The sequence below is a fragment of the Coccinella septempunctata genome, chromosome X (assembly GCF_907165205.1).
Source record: "Coccinella septempunctata chromosome X, icCocSept1.1, whole genome shotgun sequence".
NCBI lineage: Eukaryota > Metazoa > Arthropoda > Insecta > Coleoptera > Coccinellidae > Coccinella > Coccinella septempunctata.
In genome coordinates, this window is record NC_058198.1 from 10,612,865 (window position 1) to 10,629,648 (window position 16,784).

General features: G+C 34.3%; 1 protein-coding gene across 1 annotated transcript; it reads left to right on the forward strand.

Annotated features, from left to right (window-relative positions):
• The first annotated feature begins 7,094 nt into the window (after nucleotides 1-7,094).
• On the forward strand, nucleotides 7,095-13,727 carry LOC123321585 (SHC-transforming protein 3). Its single transcript, XM_044909256.1, has 7 exons — nucleotides 7,095-7,664; nucleotides 10,095-10,165; nucleotides 10,424-10,658; nucleotides 10,803-10,963; nucleotides 11,247-11,515; nucleotides 11,573-11,826; nucleotides 11,904-13,727. The coding sequence occupies exons 1-7, from the start codon at nucleotides 7,575-7,577 to the stop codon at nucleotides 12,030-12,032; spliced, it is 1,209 nt and encodes a 402-aa protein (XP_044765191.1). The 5' UTR covers nucleotides 7,095-7,574; the 3' UTR covers nucleotides 12,033-13,727.
• Nucleotides 13,728-16,784: the final 3,057 nt, after the last annotated feature.

Here is a 16,784-nt window from a genome sequence, read left to right on the forward strand (position 1 = left end):
ACTCATACGATTAAAAAAGGCTGCTAATCTTAACAAATACTGAATTGTTATGGCCGATACTTAATGAAAATTCATAATTGCACTAAAAGCACCACACCTCTGTTTTGTTATAATGATATAGGTCTTCAGATAAATTGAAATGAAATGGTGGAATAACTCATTCCAGTGAAAATCAACGAATTTCAATTCAGACTACTATACCTATTCGCTGTAAATATCCGAATTTTTAATATGTTTTTCGACACCTTGTCTCAAGACAAGATTAATCAAGTTATTATTTTTCTCTCCCGCAGTCACTGAATCTAAAAAAAATTATATGTAGAAAATTGCCCCACGAATAATTTTAAAACAATATAGTCTGATTGCCTTTGCCTTTTCTTACCTTTTGTGTGGCTCGAGTAGATCATCACGTTAGTCTGGAAGAGTTTTCCTTTCTGGAAATTTTAGAATTCGCAGCGTTTGGCCTGAAAATTCTCAAAAAGTCGGTAAATTCGAAGGGGTGCCACCCTTAATATCACGGCCCCCGTGGCAAAAGCAGAAAAAATACAAAAGAGGTAAACATCGATTTGTTCAAATAAATTTGTATCAACCGTGTGAGCATGACAGCAACCCTTAAAATGTTAAATGGGAAGGCGGGCTAAGTGACACCTTGTTTTCCAGGTAATTCAATAGACTTTTCAAAAATGCCATACACTCGATCGTTTCGATAGAAAGAATATCAATGAAATATGAAAATATTGAAAAATTTTTTACTATAAAAGATTTTTCCGAAAATGTTTCCCATTATTTCGTGGACAAAAATATAACCTTTTTAAATTTGGGCTATTATACGTAATCATTATAGAGGAGTTCACAAAATCGTTGTGGAAGTTGACAATCTCGAGAAAGAGTAAACTCAATTTTTTCAAATTAGAACCCCTTTTTCATAGTTTTAGCCATAATGTTGAAGGATAATGGGATAATGGGAAAAATATAATTGCCCTAAAAAGATATTCAGAAAAATACCATTTTTTCGATCACATTTTATTTTTCTCAGAAATAAATGTATTCACAGTGTAATTGATTCAACTGATTATATTCCCTGAATGTTATTAATAATTTTTTATTTCATTTCAGCAAATGTTCTACATTACATCACTTCTTGAAGAATCTCAGATGTGTTTATTAAATGTTGCTTTCCGCCTGGTATTAATGTTATTATATATTTCTTATTTTACGAAACAGAACTTTATACGAATAATGAGTGTCAGTGTATCACTTTAAAAAGGTACCACCCTTAATATTTCGGCCTTCATGCAGAGTCAGAAAAAATATTTTGATTTATTTGGAAACATTTTTTACAGTTGGTTCCAATCAATTTGTATCAACCCTGTGAGCGTGATGACAACAACCCTTAAAATCTTAAATGGGAAGGGGGGCTGAGTGACACTTTGTTTCCAAAAGGTAATTCGATACCCTTTTCAAAAATGCCATACACTTTTCAAAAATGCCATACACTTTTCAAAAATGCCATACACTTTTCAAAAATGCCATACACTTGATCCTTTTCTTGGTAGGTACTTCCGAACAAAAAAAAAGTGCAAACGTTACGATAGATAGAGTATCAATAAAACATGAAAATAATTAAAAATTTTTACTATAAAACATTATCTCAAAAATGTTTTCCATTATTATGTAGACGAAAATATAACCTTTTTTTAGGTCACAAAATCGTTGTGGAAGTTGGCAATCTCAATTGTCTCAATTTTTCCAAATAATAACCCCTCTTTTATAGCCATAATGGAATCTGAGTTGAAGGATAATGTAGGTGTGGGAAAAATATAATTGCCTTAAAAATATATTCAGAAAAATACCAATTTTTACAATAAGAAATAAACTTTATTTCGTATGGGGACATTTTGTACGGTTGGTTCCAATCAATTTGTATCAACCCTGTGAACGTCATAACAACAACCCCTAAAATCTTGAATGGGAAGGGGTGTTGAGTGACACCTTGTTTTAAAGGTAATTCGATTGCCTTTTCAAAAATGCCATAGTCTTGACCTCTTTAGTTTTTACTTTCGAAAAAAAAGCAATGAAACATGAAAATAATGAGAAATTTTCTACTAAAAAAGATTTATAAAATTTTGTCCATTATTTTGAAGACAGAATATAACCTATTTTCAAATTCGGCCCTTAATTTTTTTAAAACTTCAACTTGAATTTCTCGGCATGCTATTGTTACTTTCACATCTTCTATATCTGGAGGCTGTGTTCTATACATTATACACAACCGACTTGAAATATTCCCACAGGAAAAAATCTGAAGGATCAAGCCTGGGGATCATGGTGGCCATTCAGTTGGCTCTTCTACCAATCCATTTCTCTTCAGGAAGAGCTATTGCCTGAATCAATTTTAAATCATATAAAAGATGTGTTGGCATATTAATTAATGATTTAAAACTGTTGAACCATAAGTATGATTCAACTACTTATAAGCAAATTGAATTCCAATGTTGTGTTATATGACGGTGTATATGATACAATTTATTATTATTATTAGCATCAAATTACCACTAAATCATATCAGTATAACGATAGTATCTGCATCATATCGAGAAGACTTTGGATATTGGATATAGCTATTGGAATAGCTATATTATTTATTTGAAATATTTTTTTCCATTTTGTTATGTAACATCTGAATTTCGAATTTTTCTTACACTTTACTCGTAATAAGTTTTGGATGGGAATTTTGCTAGTCAGAATTATGTATAATTTCAACAAGAAACTACTATTTTTTCTAATTTTCAATATATTTACCACAATTAAAACAAGTCATGACAATTTGATTATAAAAATATTGAAATGTATAAATCCTGGAGATCATTTTCGAGGAGATTGGGTTAGAATGTGGTGAAAAAATATTCCTCTCAATATTGATTTGGAATTTGGATTAATTATTAATTCCAGTACCTAAGGATATTTGACACTTGAAAAATAATAATTAACCTTTATATGAAGAATATGTTATATCATTTGAACACAATGCTTCTTTCATTTTGTACCAAGGCGGAACACGGAAAATCCAGCGATTCTTTCGTCAAACCCCACTTTTATAAAAAGTATAAAAGTAAAATTGAGTACCTATGACATTCCTATTTTCTCATACCCGAAGAAGTCGAACCAATCTCGATAATAGTGATAATACACGCACTTTCACTGCTTTTCGTCGCGAACATTTGGCCATTTCCTACTCCATTAGATTCAGAAGAACCGTAGATAATTATCCTACTTTATATGCATTCCCTTCTTGCAAATTATCGGCAAGAAATTTCGCTAGCTGAACTGTGACCAAAATCGTACTAGGAAAGACGTAAAGTTATGCAAAGTGAGTTGTTTTCGATGAATAAAAGGTCGAAGTATTTTTCCTCCCCTTGTTTTCTCACTACATATTCAATGCATATTGCAATAATTCATTATTTCTAAAAATAACCCAAAAATTCCAACTTGTAGCATCCGAAAAACGACTGATTTATTATTTTTAAGGTAATGTCTTCAAACTATTCGTACAATTTTTGGTTCATTATTTTCAGTAGGTAGTGAAACCAAACAAAATTCATGTCTTCCATATTTATACAATTTTGTATAGAAAGATGCTCAAGTAACAGCTCGATTTTCATTCAAAATTATGCAACTTTCCTTGAATAATTGAGGAATTAGTCATGCATCCTTTACGAGGGGTAGAGGGTAGTTTTTCAAATGGCAATCCCAACTTTTCGTGTCAGAAATGGATAGACCTTTCGTTGCTGTAATTGTGTTGGTCTTTGATGGTTTTTTTCACCACCCTTTCATATTATGGGAATGAAATTGTTAAACTTATGGAATCGAATTTTTTTAAATGTATTTTTAGGTCAATAACATGCAATTTAGGAGTTATTGATGTTTTTGAAGTGTTATCACAAACCAGCCTTTTTCGTAGTTGATAAAATGAAAGATGGAGGAATGTATGATCTATATGTTCATTTATTTTTGTTATTATGATTTTTATTCCCGATAATTCATCATGCAATTATTATACCTCACAAAAATTAAATGGTCTTGATCTAAACTGAGACTTGTTAAGTAGAAAAATCTGATCTGGAGAGGAATATTTCCTAGGTTTGAACAGTTCATTCGCACGACTTCGCAATGTTTACCAGTTTACCCCAAAAGAGCGAAGAGTTGACCGTCACTCAAGGAGATGTATGGACTCTCGTCGGTGAAGCTCCTGATCCTCCATATCATCAAGCCAAAAGTCTCGATTATGGTCCTTCGAGTAAAAGTTATTGTTTGGATATTCAAAACATTAAACCACCAGATTCCATTGGTGCCATTCGTTAATATTTTTTTAAGATATTGGTTTGGGGGATTCCACCATTTTCATATTGAATCCAACCGAACTGAAACTGTACACGATCACATGAATACTCCTGTTGGTAAGCAAATTCTTCCTCCACTTGCATAGGCTCTCAAAAAAACCATAAGGTAGCTTATTCGGAAGAGCCTGTTGCCAGACACGATCTATGACTTTGGATTAGATCTGGCGGAATCTTTTTGGTGTGGATTTTTAAGAACTGCTGAAGGAGCGTCCAGAGCAGCTTGATGGTGTGCACAAAATTTAATAGACAGTCGCAGTAAAGTGTTATAAAACAATATACAACCTACGACTAACGTTTTTATGAATTTTCTGTAGTATTCATGTAGACGTCCTTAGAATCTGATCTCTACATCCTCATTTTTACAGTTATATCATGCTTCCAAAATGTCTGTTATTTTCTAATATTGAACCGAAAAAGGACTGAAACAATTGGGTGGGCTCACTTGTGAAGACTTTGTGGTGGAATTCAATTCTGCCTTCCAGACTTATCACCAGTAAGCAAGTAACAAGTACATAACTTCATTACTACCTTTGAGTTTATACTCAAAGCTGCCACGCTAGCAGAACAAAGAAATTTAGGAAAACAGATCAAACAAACACAACTGAAGAAACTATCCGAAGATCGTAGGATCATTCGGTATATTTCAAGTGAAAAAATTATCCTTTGCTTTTTTTAAGTCAGCTGAAGGGTTTTGTGTGGCTTGTCAAGATAGAGTGATAAATAGATACTAGATGGTATAACAAAAAATTGATGAAGGTGGACACCCCAACAACTTGCACATCGTGCCATGATCAGCAGGAAACTGTTAAGTACATCCTGTCTGCTTGTAGAGTCCATGCATCGTTAGGGTACATAATGTGGCACTCCAAGATCTCTATACTTCTATATGAGATAAGTGTATTTATGGGAAATACAAAAAGAACCAGTGCTTTAAGAATGCAATTCTAAAGATTGGAGCAATTGTTGAGAATGGAAAACCTTGCATATATTGGAATTATGTTTTTCCAACAACTCCTAATAAATGCAATAAAGGCAAAAGCAGAGATACACCCAGAGCAAACAATCTGGATGGTGGTTCAGATTATAGAGGTTTTTTAGGAAGAATGATATCTAACTTTGTAACAGAATTTGTAGTAGAACAAAGCAGTGTTGCTCAGCTCAATTCCAGTCATCAAGTCCCATGTAATTAAGGGCAGGATGGAGAACTATCCCAAAAGTATGTGAGAGATCCCTAGCGAGTATCCAAACAACAGCTTGGCAGTTTCACACTCCCGGTCCTTCTCAGGGGTTGCCCTTAAAAGGTTTCCCCCTTATCACACGGACGCAAAAAAAATTATTTATGTTTCGAAGGAAACGAGGTAGCGATTTGAAATTTTCAGGGAAGTTTAAGGGATGCTCTGTTAGTTAAATAAGGGGAAAAATCTAACCAATGGTTTTGGAGTTATTGTGATACCAATCCAACTGAACTAAAACACAGTAAGTAGTTCAGAGTACTAACTGGTGAGTTACTTGAAAAGAAAAAAACATAAAAGTGGTACATATAAAGCACATCTGCCGATGCCCCTTTTCTGTACAACCTCTTTTATTTCAGCTTCATATTGCTGAAATTCTATGTCAGAAACATCCAACTTTTTCATATCGAATTCGATCTTGAGGTGAAAATCTTCCTAGCAAAAATATGTTGCATGCATTTCTCCAATAATTGGATTTGTGCAAATGAAATATCGATACCAAAGAATCCCCTGCTTCTCATTCTCTCTCTCTGAAAACTCACGTTCGGGGCTGTTATCAATTCAAGACACGAATTGATCGAATTGCTCACCTTATAAAATATTCGTTCTAAATTCAAACCAACCGTTAGATCTAGACGAAAATCGTACCTATATGATTCCAAATGAATTAATGAAGGACGTTGGATCATTATAATGCAGAAATGGTCTAGTGTGCTTTGAATACGCACGACTTGAAGAAATGCACATCCGCTGCCATGAATTCCCATCTGAAGAAAAGGTGAGATCCGAATTTGGCGGAACAACGTGATGTATAAAAAAATTAAAATAATACAGTCACTTCGTTATTCCCGAAAAGCACCTACCCATGTTTGCATCACATTATCTTATTCTTTGAGATTGTATTCATACAGTTGTACAAATTACAATTAAATAATATTCAAACCCTACAATGAAATTAATTCAAAAATGGACAATTTTCCGACAAGGAGCGCCATCTTGCAGATTCAATCCCAACATTCCCAGCCTTATGTATAGTGTGTTGCATACTCTACGGCGGAATCAATCCCCATTTTTTTGGATTTATCCAATAATAATGAAAATATATCAAGATATAATGACTATTTACACTGTTTTTATTCATGTGTTGCCTATATTCAAAGACAAACTTAAAATTAGTGAAGTTGCTCTTTCTACTGAATTTTCAAAATTTGCGTGGAATGACACCATTTTGCTTTGAATATGCATTTGGTGGATCGGTACAAGATGCGTTGCGTTAATACCTAATATTAAAATGATTACTATTATTCTCTAGAAATCGCCCATAAATTTTATTAATAATAAAAATAGTAATTTCCAGTAGAAGGAAAAAGGAAACTTGAAGTATGACGACGCATGGCATTTTCCCTCATACCCCAACAGAGCATGAGCGATCGGCGTATTTGCTAGTGCGCTTCTACCTTCAACATTCTCACGGAATTTTGTTGTATTCTCTACTTCGACGAGAAACAAGTTTGCTGAACGATAGCGCTTTTTATGATCCCAGAATAAATTCTCGTTGGCTTGACGTTAGTGAGTGAAGCAGTGAAACACACCCATATTTTCAAAAAATTGCATTTCCACAACTAACACATAGGGTATTCGAGAGAAAATTCAAGATTGGTTCCATAAAAGTGCGATTATCCAAGTACACACAACCGAATGACTGTACAAATCCAACATGAATGTTGTAAAATGGTGGCGCAGTCCTAGTTGCCGTCCTGCTTATCACAATTTTCATTGGGACATCTGGGACAGGAATTAGCGCAAACTTAATTAGTCCTTATAATTGACATATTATGCCCTTTCGCGCAGAATTAAAGCCAGTGTGAAGGCGATGAGTCGAACATTTCAGTACATGTTACACACCCAGTTTCGACGTTAAGTAGCCATTTCAGATATCATCATGTCTTCAGGAATAATGAACAAACCATCTGGTGGATGGATACATTCCGATAAACTGATAGCCAAACAGGGTGTCACCTACACAGTGAAGGTGAGTTTGAAGAGGATTCATTGAAATGAAAATTGTTTTAATTAGTTGCTGACTCATACTAGAACCATCTTGCTAATATTTAAACGTTCCATCTTATATTTTTCATTATATTACAAAGTATTCATTTCCACTGATTTTTCCAGCATATTTGTAAATCCATATATTCAAGATTCCTCTACTTCCTGTTCAGTACATAGTACTTTTCAGCCCTCCATTTTGTTTTGTTACAACAAAATGACTGACTATATTCATCTGATAAGTAATTTAAACACCATGTTAAAATACTCATCCTAATGAAAATAATGTACATAATTAATGTTCTGGTTCAATCACTTGGTGTTGTACTCTTGAACCAAAATTTCATGAGAAAAGTGAAATTTTCCAACATCTGTTCTAGAAAATCTCTTTGTTGCATACACATATTACTTTTTACATTAAACCTGTGTTGCCAAGGTTGGGTACACATTGATTATCATTTCAATTCAGCAGAATTTGGTAGGGAGTCGTCAAACGTTTGGTTCATGACTTTAGATACAAAGTCGTTTAGTGGCAAAGTATACATATGGAGTAAATATATTGGTTGGGTTATGCAACTTCTCAAAAACTTGAGATTCAACACTGTCAAAAGAAATTTCTGGTGAAGAAATATAATAAATGGATGAATTCTCAAGTTCTGGGGTAGCCGTCCAGGGCTCCTAACACCTACAGTACCAAGTCGTCCATTCACCAAACTACAATTTTCCAGAACCAAATTGGGACCCACTTCTCTCTTTTACTTAGCTAAGAAGCATTGTGAGATCATTCTATCATAGGATGTACTATGTTGAAATCAATAAATACTACTACTACTTATTACAGTCTTTATATCGTTCAAACTGTATAAACATGGTGTGGGAGGGCCCAAGTATACGTTATTTCCTTAGTATAGGTTGCCAAGCACTTGGTAATCAGAGGAAATGAGATATCCATCACCTGTAGATCTCTATAGTTGAACCCTTTTTGGGTGTGGGGAACACACAAGAAATAGTTCACAAAAAGGGATAAACTTACAGAAGAGCACTATGATGTTCTCTGTAAGATTTGAGTCTCTAAAACTATTGCCCGAGGAACGTCAGTAGTAATAGGCCATACCATAGGCTGTAGAGATCATTTTTTGTTTCACAGTTTAGGAATGCTAAGTCCTTTGTCTCTATCTCTATCTGATCAATGTGGTTGCAGCGAATCAATTCAGTAGGAACTTCAATAGCAATAACCCATAAGATAAGGGTTAAGCCGAAGAGATTACTCTGTCTGCGAAATGTTTCATTTCGACAGTCTGTGAATGTTCAATCTCTATATCTGATTACCTTCGTTCTGGCCACTCAATTCTCTCTAAGATTAAGGCTACTACAAAAACACCCTAGGAACTTGAATAGCAACATACCATGGGATGAGCCATAAGAATTGCTCTTTGTGTGATAGGTTTTTTTCGACAGCTGGTGAATGCTCAATCTTTGTCTCTAACTCTATCTGATTACCTTGGTTCTGACCAATCAATTCCCTGTAAAATTTTGGCCCCTAAGTAAACTCCCTTGGAATTTCAATGGGAATATGCCATAATGTAAGGGATAAGCCTGCTCTGTCTGTAATGTTTTGTTTCAACAGTCGGTGAATGCTCAATCTTTGTTCATATCTCTATCTGATCACTATGGTTTTGGCCAATCAATTTTCTGTAGGATTTGGCAACTCAAGAAATTCATTAGGATCTTCGATAGCAATATGGAGGATTGTAACGAAATATCACAGAATATCAAGATTGACACCGACTAAGATGCTACAATCATTTAAAAGACCCTATACCATAATATTAGGGATAAGTTGTAGTTTGCCAACTGTCTGTGAAATGTTTTGTATCGACAGTTAGTGAATGCTCAGTCGTTGCCTCTATCTCTATCTCATCACTGTGGTTCTGGAAAATCACATAAAAAATTGGTAGATTGGAATTGATACTCATAATGGTCCCTTATCAATTTTGGTGTCTTCACCTTCAAAATTCTTGAAATGATTGAAAAAATCATGGTAGACTGGTGATCGGTCCATTACTATATAAAAAAAAAGGCTAAATTGCACAGAATTCATAATAGTGATACCACAAGTACTAAAGGTTTTGGCTTGATTCTCTTTTTCTGACAATAATATTCACCTTACATTTCAAGGAAAGAAAACACATTGTTTTATGGTTTAGAAGCACTGGGTTATTTAAAAGCCGCACCAGCAAATCTTTGTGAACTATCTGAAGAATCATTGGATATCACAAAATTTCACTTCTGACTATGTATTGATATCACAGAGCACAGCATACAATACACTGTATAACATATTTTTGTTGTTGAATTGTTCGACTGGGTTGGCTAATAGACGGTGAGATTAATTTTATCACTCTTGTTGCAGTATGTGGGGTGTCTCGAGGTGAAAGCTTCTATGAAAACCTTGGACTACAATACAAGATCAAGTGTCGCTAGGTGAGTCTACAATACTATATCTCTAAATCCCACTGCAAGTTGGATTGTACAAATATTACAAATTCATATTTTTCATCAAATTTCAATCATACTTGAACGAGATCTCTATCATCGTTTTGAGGTAGACATCTTTAGTTACATTGCAATACAATTGCAGAACCTGATTCGTCTAAAGAAATTTACCAAAAAAGTGGAGAAAATTGTAATTAAATACACACCTTTACACATTCACAAATTTCACTGTGCACTTACTTGCAGGGAATGTATAAACAGAGTTTGCGAGGCTGCAGGACTGAAGACTGTGGATAAGAGGAGAAGAATAGACAAAAATGTGGAAAAAGCCATAGCAGATGTACCAGACATGAATTATGCTGGCACAAACGTTAATTTAACAGTTTCGAGTTCAAGGCTGTCGTTAACCTCCTTGGACACGAATGAAGTTATTTCTAGTCATGATATGCCCCAAATTTCGTTTGCATCTGGTGGAGACTGTGTAGGTATTAAATTTTTTTCCTTTTTCAATTATCAAACGTAATTATTTCACTATTCACCTATCCTCCAGTTAGTGTTCAACTTAACTAGCTGTTTTGTTCGAAAATGTTCAAAATATTTTTATTAACTTTCTATTCTCTTGTAGGATAGTTTGGATTTCGTTGCCTATGTTGCGAAAGATACAATGAATTGGAGAGCTTGCTACGTACTGGAATGTGGAGGGGGATTAACGAAAGATGTAATTGCAACGATTGGTCAAGCGTTTGACTTGAGGTTCAAGCAGTGTATGAAGCCGGCTGTCAAAGTGTATGTATTTTTTCTTGGTACCGTTTGCTTTAAAATGATCGTGTATAAAGATTTCATGGCACTCGATCATTTTTCATGCAAACTATATTATAATTCCACAGATTTTTCCATATATTCAATTCAAATAATCATCGAAAGTGTCACAAACTGTAATTGCAGGACCAAATTTGAGCTGTATAAAACCTGGTAAGGTGTGAAGTGTGCCATTGAACTTAATATGTGGAAAACGCTTACTTTTAGAACAAAATGATCAATTTTGTTGAATGTAGGTGTTTCGTTACAGGCTTGCGATGGGTCAACCGTCAACCTCAGGAGGTGATGCTGATAAAGACTATTACAATGATTTACCGGGTAAGGTGCCCCCTGATGTGGGACCACCCCCGGTTCCTCCTCTCCCCACAGTTGTACCTCCCCTTACAACGTTGCCACCTGTGCAAAGTCCCAATCTCATCGATTTGAATTCTGATATCCCGTTGCATAGAGATCTACCACTGCACAACTATGTTAATGACAATATCATTTCTACACGTGGACGCGACGTTTTCGATATGCGTAAGTTGTAATAATTGAATAGTGGTACCAATTGTTAACGTTCTCTTTCTTCGACAGATCCTTTCACAGCTGTGCAGTTACCGGCTTCCAATTCCTCCACATTGAAGAAAATGGATCCTAAACACCTGGCTCAGTTGCAGAATGAAATTTGGTTTCATGGACAAATATCCAGAGCAGAGGCCGAGAGGCTCTTGGAGCATGATGGGGACTTTCTAGTTCGAGAATCTCCAAATTCTGAAGCCCAATTCGTGCTTTCCGGAATGCAGGACAACACGAAGAAGCACCTGCTTCTGATCGATCCTGAAGGAGTTGTAAGTATTTTTTCGAAAGTTTTTCACAGATTTATTCAGTCGTAATATCGAGTGTCTTAATGAGTGATTGTTTTCAGGTGAGAACCAAAGACAGGATGTTCGACAGTGTGAGTCACCTGATCAACTTTCATTGCGAGAACGCCCTCCCAATAATTTCCGCAGAGAGTGCGCTGGTGTTGCGCGTTCCCATTCCGAGGATGACGTGACGCTGGTGAATATGACATTCATATTTTATTTTCGAATTTAGTTAGGCAGAATTTTTAATTTTCTGTTGAAAAGATAATCTGAATTTACCAAATGATTGAATTGTTGATATTTTTGAAATTTTTTAAAGAATTTACACCGAAATGTTGTTAGTGAATTTTTTTTATTTTTATGCATGATGTGTCTTGGTATCAACGTTCTTTATATGAATGATATTCGGAAAAGAGAGAAGCGTGAAGAAAATCTTAATCCAAATTTGAATACCAGTCAAGCAAAAACACTATTTTTTTTCACTCTTCGTGTTGCAATTGTGTACTAAATTCTCAATTTTTGTAAAAAAAAATTAGAGATATATTTATTGAATGAGTAATACAAAAGCACTTTACTAGCAGTTAAGAGATATCATTCAATATAAAATGAATAAAAACCTTAATGGTTTTTGTTATTTACAACGCTGATATCATGACCCAAACAATTCTACAAATAACAGAGTATTACTTTCCAAATCTGAATAAATTAATTTGATAACGATTTTGTTACTGCTTGTTTAGTGTGATTTCTTGAACAAAGAATAATTGGGGTTCTAATTCTTCGCATGACGAAAGGTTTAACTCGTAACAGCTTGAACGTTTTGAATTATGACAGATTGTACGCACATTTTAGCGCTAAACTAATTATAGTCGATCTAGTCTTGGAAGGATGCTTGCCAATACTGTTTATCTACAAAATTTTTATTTCAAGCAGTTAAATCGGCAAATTTTCTAAAAATGCTTCCTAATTGAAATCTTGCAATGTCTAGCACTCAGAAAATCGGTTAGTTCAGGCGTATTTTCACAGAAACACAAAGGACTTATTTCGATTTTTCCAAAAATTTTTCTTGAGAAGTTTTCATATCGACCCATTTAAAAAAATTATCCTTAAAAATTGCATAGCCTTCTTGACGACGATTTTTTTTAACTTGTTTTGTTTACTTAATATCTATTTGCGAATAAATAAGTGGTATAATGTATCTAAAGTCACTTAATTAATGTATTGAATTGTCGCTTCAAGCGAATAAACATCGAAAGAACAGATACGTTGGCGTAGTATACGTCATTTAAGCGATCACGTGAACCAAATCAGCCAATATGATCGTTTCTTACCGTCTCGAAAGCCAACGAATGCGCATGTCAATAGAGATTCGGATAATTTGGAGTCTGCGCGGACGGCTTTGCCAAATCCATTCGACCGTTTTCCAACGGTCCGCTGGTCTTAGACTCAATACATCAAAGGGATGTTCAAAAGTATCACCGAACGTCATCCAACGGTCTCCAATTTAAAACTGAATCCAATTTGGGGGACTTTGTCACTTCGAATCGCTTCAAATCTTTCCTAATTAGGCTAGGGATCCATAAAGCTCCCGATTCTTCTGGAATTTCCTAATTAATCCTGAATTCTCGAATTAGCATTGCATTTATATTATGCTTTCGTGAGACAGACCTGAGCTATCATCATTCCAAAATGCTGTAAGGGGGTGGGGGTTGATATGATATGGTTTAAATTTATTGTGAAATTGAATAATGGAATCCTCCCGCTTTTCATTCAAAATTTGGCAGCCTATTTGGCGTTCGAGCTTTGGTTTGAAGATTGGTTAGGCGTTATGGCAACTTTGCGTAAACCCATCATAAAAATCAGGTATACTCGCTTCAAGAATTATTGACATCTCAGGCGGCTGCGGCAAATCGAAATTTTGTTGGTATAGCCCATTAAAATTTTGAGTTGCGGAATTCTGGTTAGTGTGGGGCATTTCGGATCAGGTTGTGGGCACACAAGTGTTGCTTAAGTTCATGTTTTTGTACTTTCTAGTGGTTTTTATAAATGCTTATAAAATTTATGAGAATGTTGTTCAGTTAAAATTACTTTCCTCTCATTGTTGATGTGAAAGTGTGGTGTAATATAAATCTTACTATCATCGACAATATTGCCTCGTACAATTTGAAATTTTTTTTCAACATAAATGTGATAGAAGTTTTGTTTTCCCCTGGACGTCAATCCGAAATGCCCTATTGGAAATAAACACATGACTATATATCTTTTACAATCTTTACATGTAAGTGTCTATGCACTGACTGAGGATATTTTGAATTTTTTACCTTTATTGGTTTAATAGAATAAATTGAGAAAATTATCAAAATAAATTTTGAATACTGATTCATTTGTTCTAAGTTTGAGTATTTCTTCAGTCGAAATATTTGTCGTATGTTAAATTTAAATATTATTTCTATGATTGAAACTACGGAAATTAGTAATCCTTTGTGATTGTGATCAAAATATTAAGCTGTTTCGGACTTTCAATCATCCGATGTTAATAATTTTTGAAGCGAATATACTTAGTCTACTTGACGAATAACATTTTTGAACGGAAGGTCAGTAGCTCAGTCTTTCCCGAACCACTCGGCATGTCGATGCTAAGGTCTGACGAACGATCAAAGAACTATATTTTTCCGTGGAATTTTCTTCAAAAAGTATAATAGACTAATAGCGAACGGAGCTTCAGTATTGAATAACTCGCAAAATGCTATCCCCAAAACATCTTCAGGTTTAAAAAACCAACCACCAGTTTCACAGAACTTTGATTGCGCGATCAACGATTTGACAGTCACTCCATTTCCAAAACGAAATCACTGAAACTTCTCATTTCTGAATATATTGAAGAAGGAGCAATAGAGAATCATTAAAGGGACGTATATAGATTTTAATTTGATCATGAGAGAATTATATTCTAAATACTCATGACTGAATTATGGATTGAAAATAAATTGACGTTCATCCGTAAATCAAGCGTTGATTCCCCGATCAAGCTTTGTGAAAGCTGGGGTTAATCTAATGAAAATCGTTTATTTGTGTTCCTAGTTCAATTATGGATTTTCATCAACTATCGGTCACGTAATATTTATCACAAGTATCAAATTATATTTTAAATCTTTGACCTCTTGAAACTATTGTTTTAAAATAATTGGTTATAGGCTATGACAAGTTCTCGAAAAATTAATTATAAATTAGGTCATTTCCGGATTAAAATGATTTGGAGCATAATAATAATGGTCGATAATTTGGACGTTTGATCCTGTTTTAGTTTTGATCCAAACCACAATCTGTCAATTTCAGTTGTCAGAATAATTCGATTAAGGATATTTTTTAGTCCATACTTTATCCTGCCATACCAGTTTGGTATTCAGTAATCACCTTTCTATATATTATAGACTTTTGTCTTCCTGTTTTTTCTTGTTTTTTACCACATAATTTTTTCGAATTTTCTCAGGGTATACGTGAGGATTAAATGGATTTTCATATATAAATATACAGTGTGTACTTGACACTCATGTGTATTCCTCTCATTATAATTAAAGTCACCTTTATCGGTTTCTGCATGTATTCCTGGATCAACTATTCCAGGATTTCCATTTGCAAGATGAAGTATTGAGTTTTTTTGCTTATATCTTATGCTTCCTTTTGAGATTTGAAATTTTGAAAATGTCGATTTCTATGACAAATAAGTCTAAACAAACATTGAGCTAGCCTTCACTGTCTAAAGGGTGGTCTCTTGCACCAACATACATTCCCCTTCATACAGAATCGAACAGAACAATCTTCAACAATAGGTGAAAATATCAGTTGTGCCAACAAGCTTTTTTGTCCCTCAATTCGACTTCCCTCTTCTGTTTTTCTTCCTCGATGAAGCAGAAGGATCTTATTCTTCCATCCTTAACTTGCTTAAGCTCGACTTTTTTTCTTCTTCTATCCTTAAAAATGTGCTTAATATCGACTCAAACAAGTGATACATCATGAAATTCTATGAACACGACCGAAAAAAACCTGTGGCGTAAGAACAATGTAGTAACTGAAGACGATGTTAGTAAATATTTTTATTGGAATTATAAGTTCAAAATGAGGACATAAAATAATCCAACATACTTGTCATAAAAACTTCTCGTATGTTTCGAAAATATTTAAGTAGTGGAGTGAAGAATTCGAATTTTATACGTTAATATCATGTTCGGTTTTAGACATGCGTAGTTGTTTTGGAACGAGCTGGACAAAAAACACTTGTTCGTCAGGTTTTGTCTTGTAATTTTTGCGTGAACAAAAACAATTCAGTTACATTACATCACTCTGTGGTGTTTTGGCCTCGAAATACTTTTTTTTACATTCTGTTAGCCTTAAAAATCCTTTTTTTGCATCGCGAACATTCAAACTGTCGTGGTCGATTCTGTTTCTGTTACTGCTTCTTATAAATCCTATAATTCATCTTACAATAAGAAGTTTTCCTCAATCTTTATAATTTATCTCAACTATTTCGAGTTAAATTTCCGACTATAATAATAATATTCCACCCAACTTATGTCTCGAACTTGAAAATTAAATCTGTATAGAAAAAAAACTCTACTTCTTTAAATTTCGCTGTTGTGCGGATTTTAGTTCTGCTAATTTAGTTAGTTAGTCTGGTTATATACATATTTTGAAATTCGTTGAAATGACCAAAGGAATGATGATGGTAGCGTGTATTTTAACTGTTTTTTTCTCAAAGGTGCAGTATTTACAGTTGGAATTTTTGCCAATTCTGTATAAAGTATTTTTTCACTAGTACTTCTCACGCCGAGAAGATTTCAGATATTTTTTAATCTAAATAGGAATTTTCTAACGAACTTATTGGCTTGCTGGCTTTGGAACTATAAATTTTCGCAAATCAATGAATTTATTGTGTTTATGGTTGT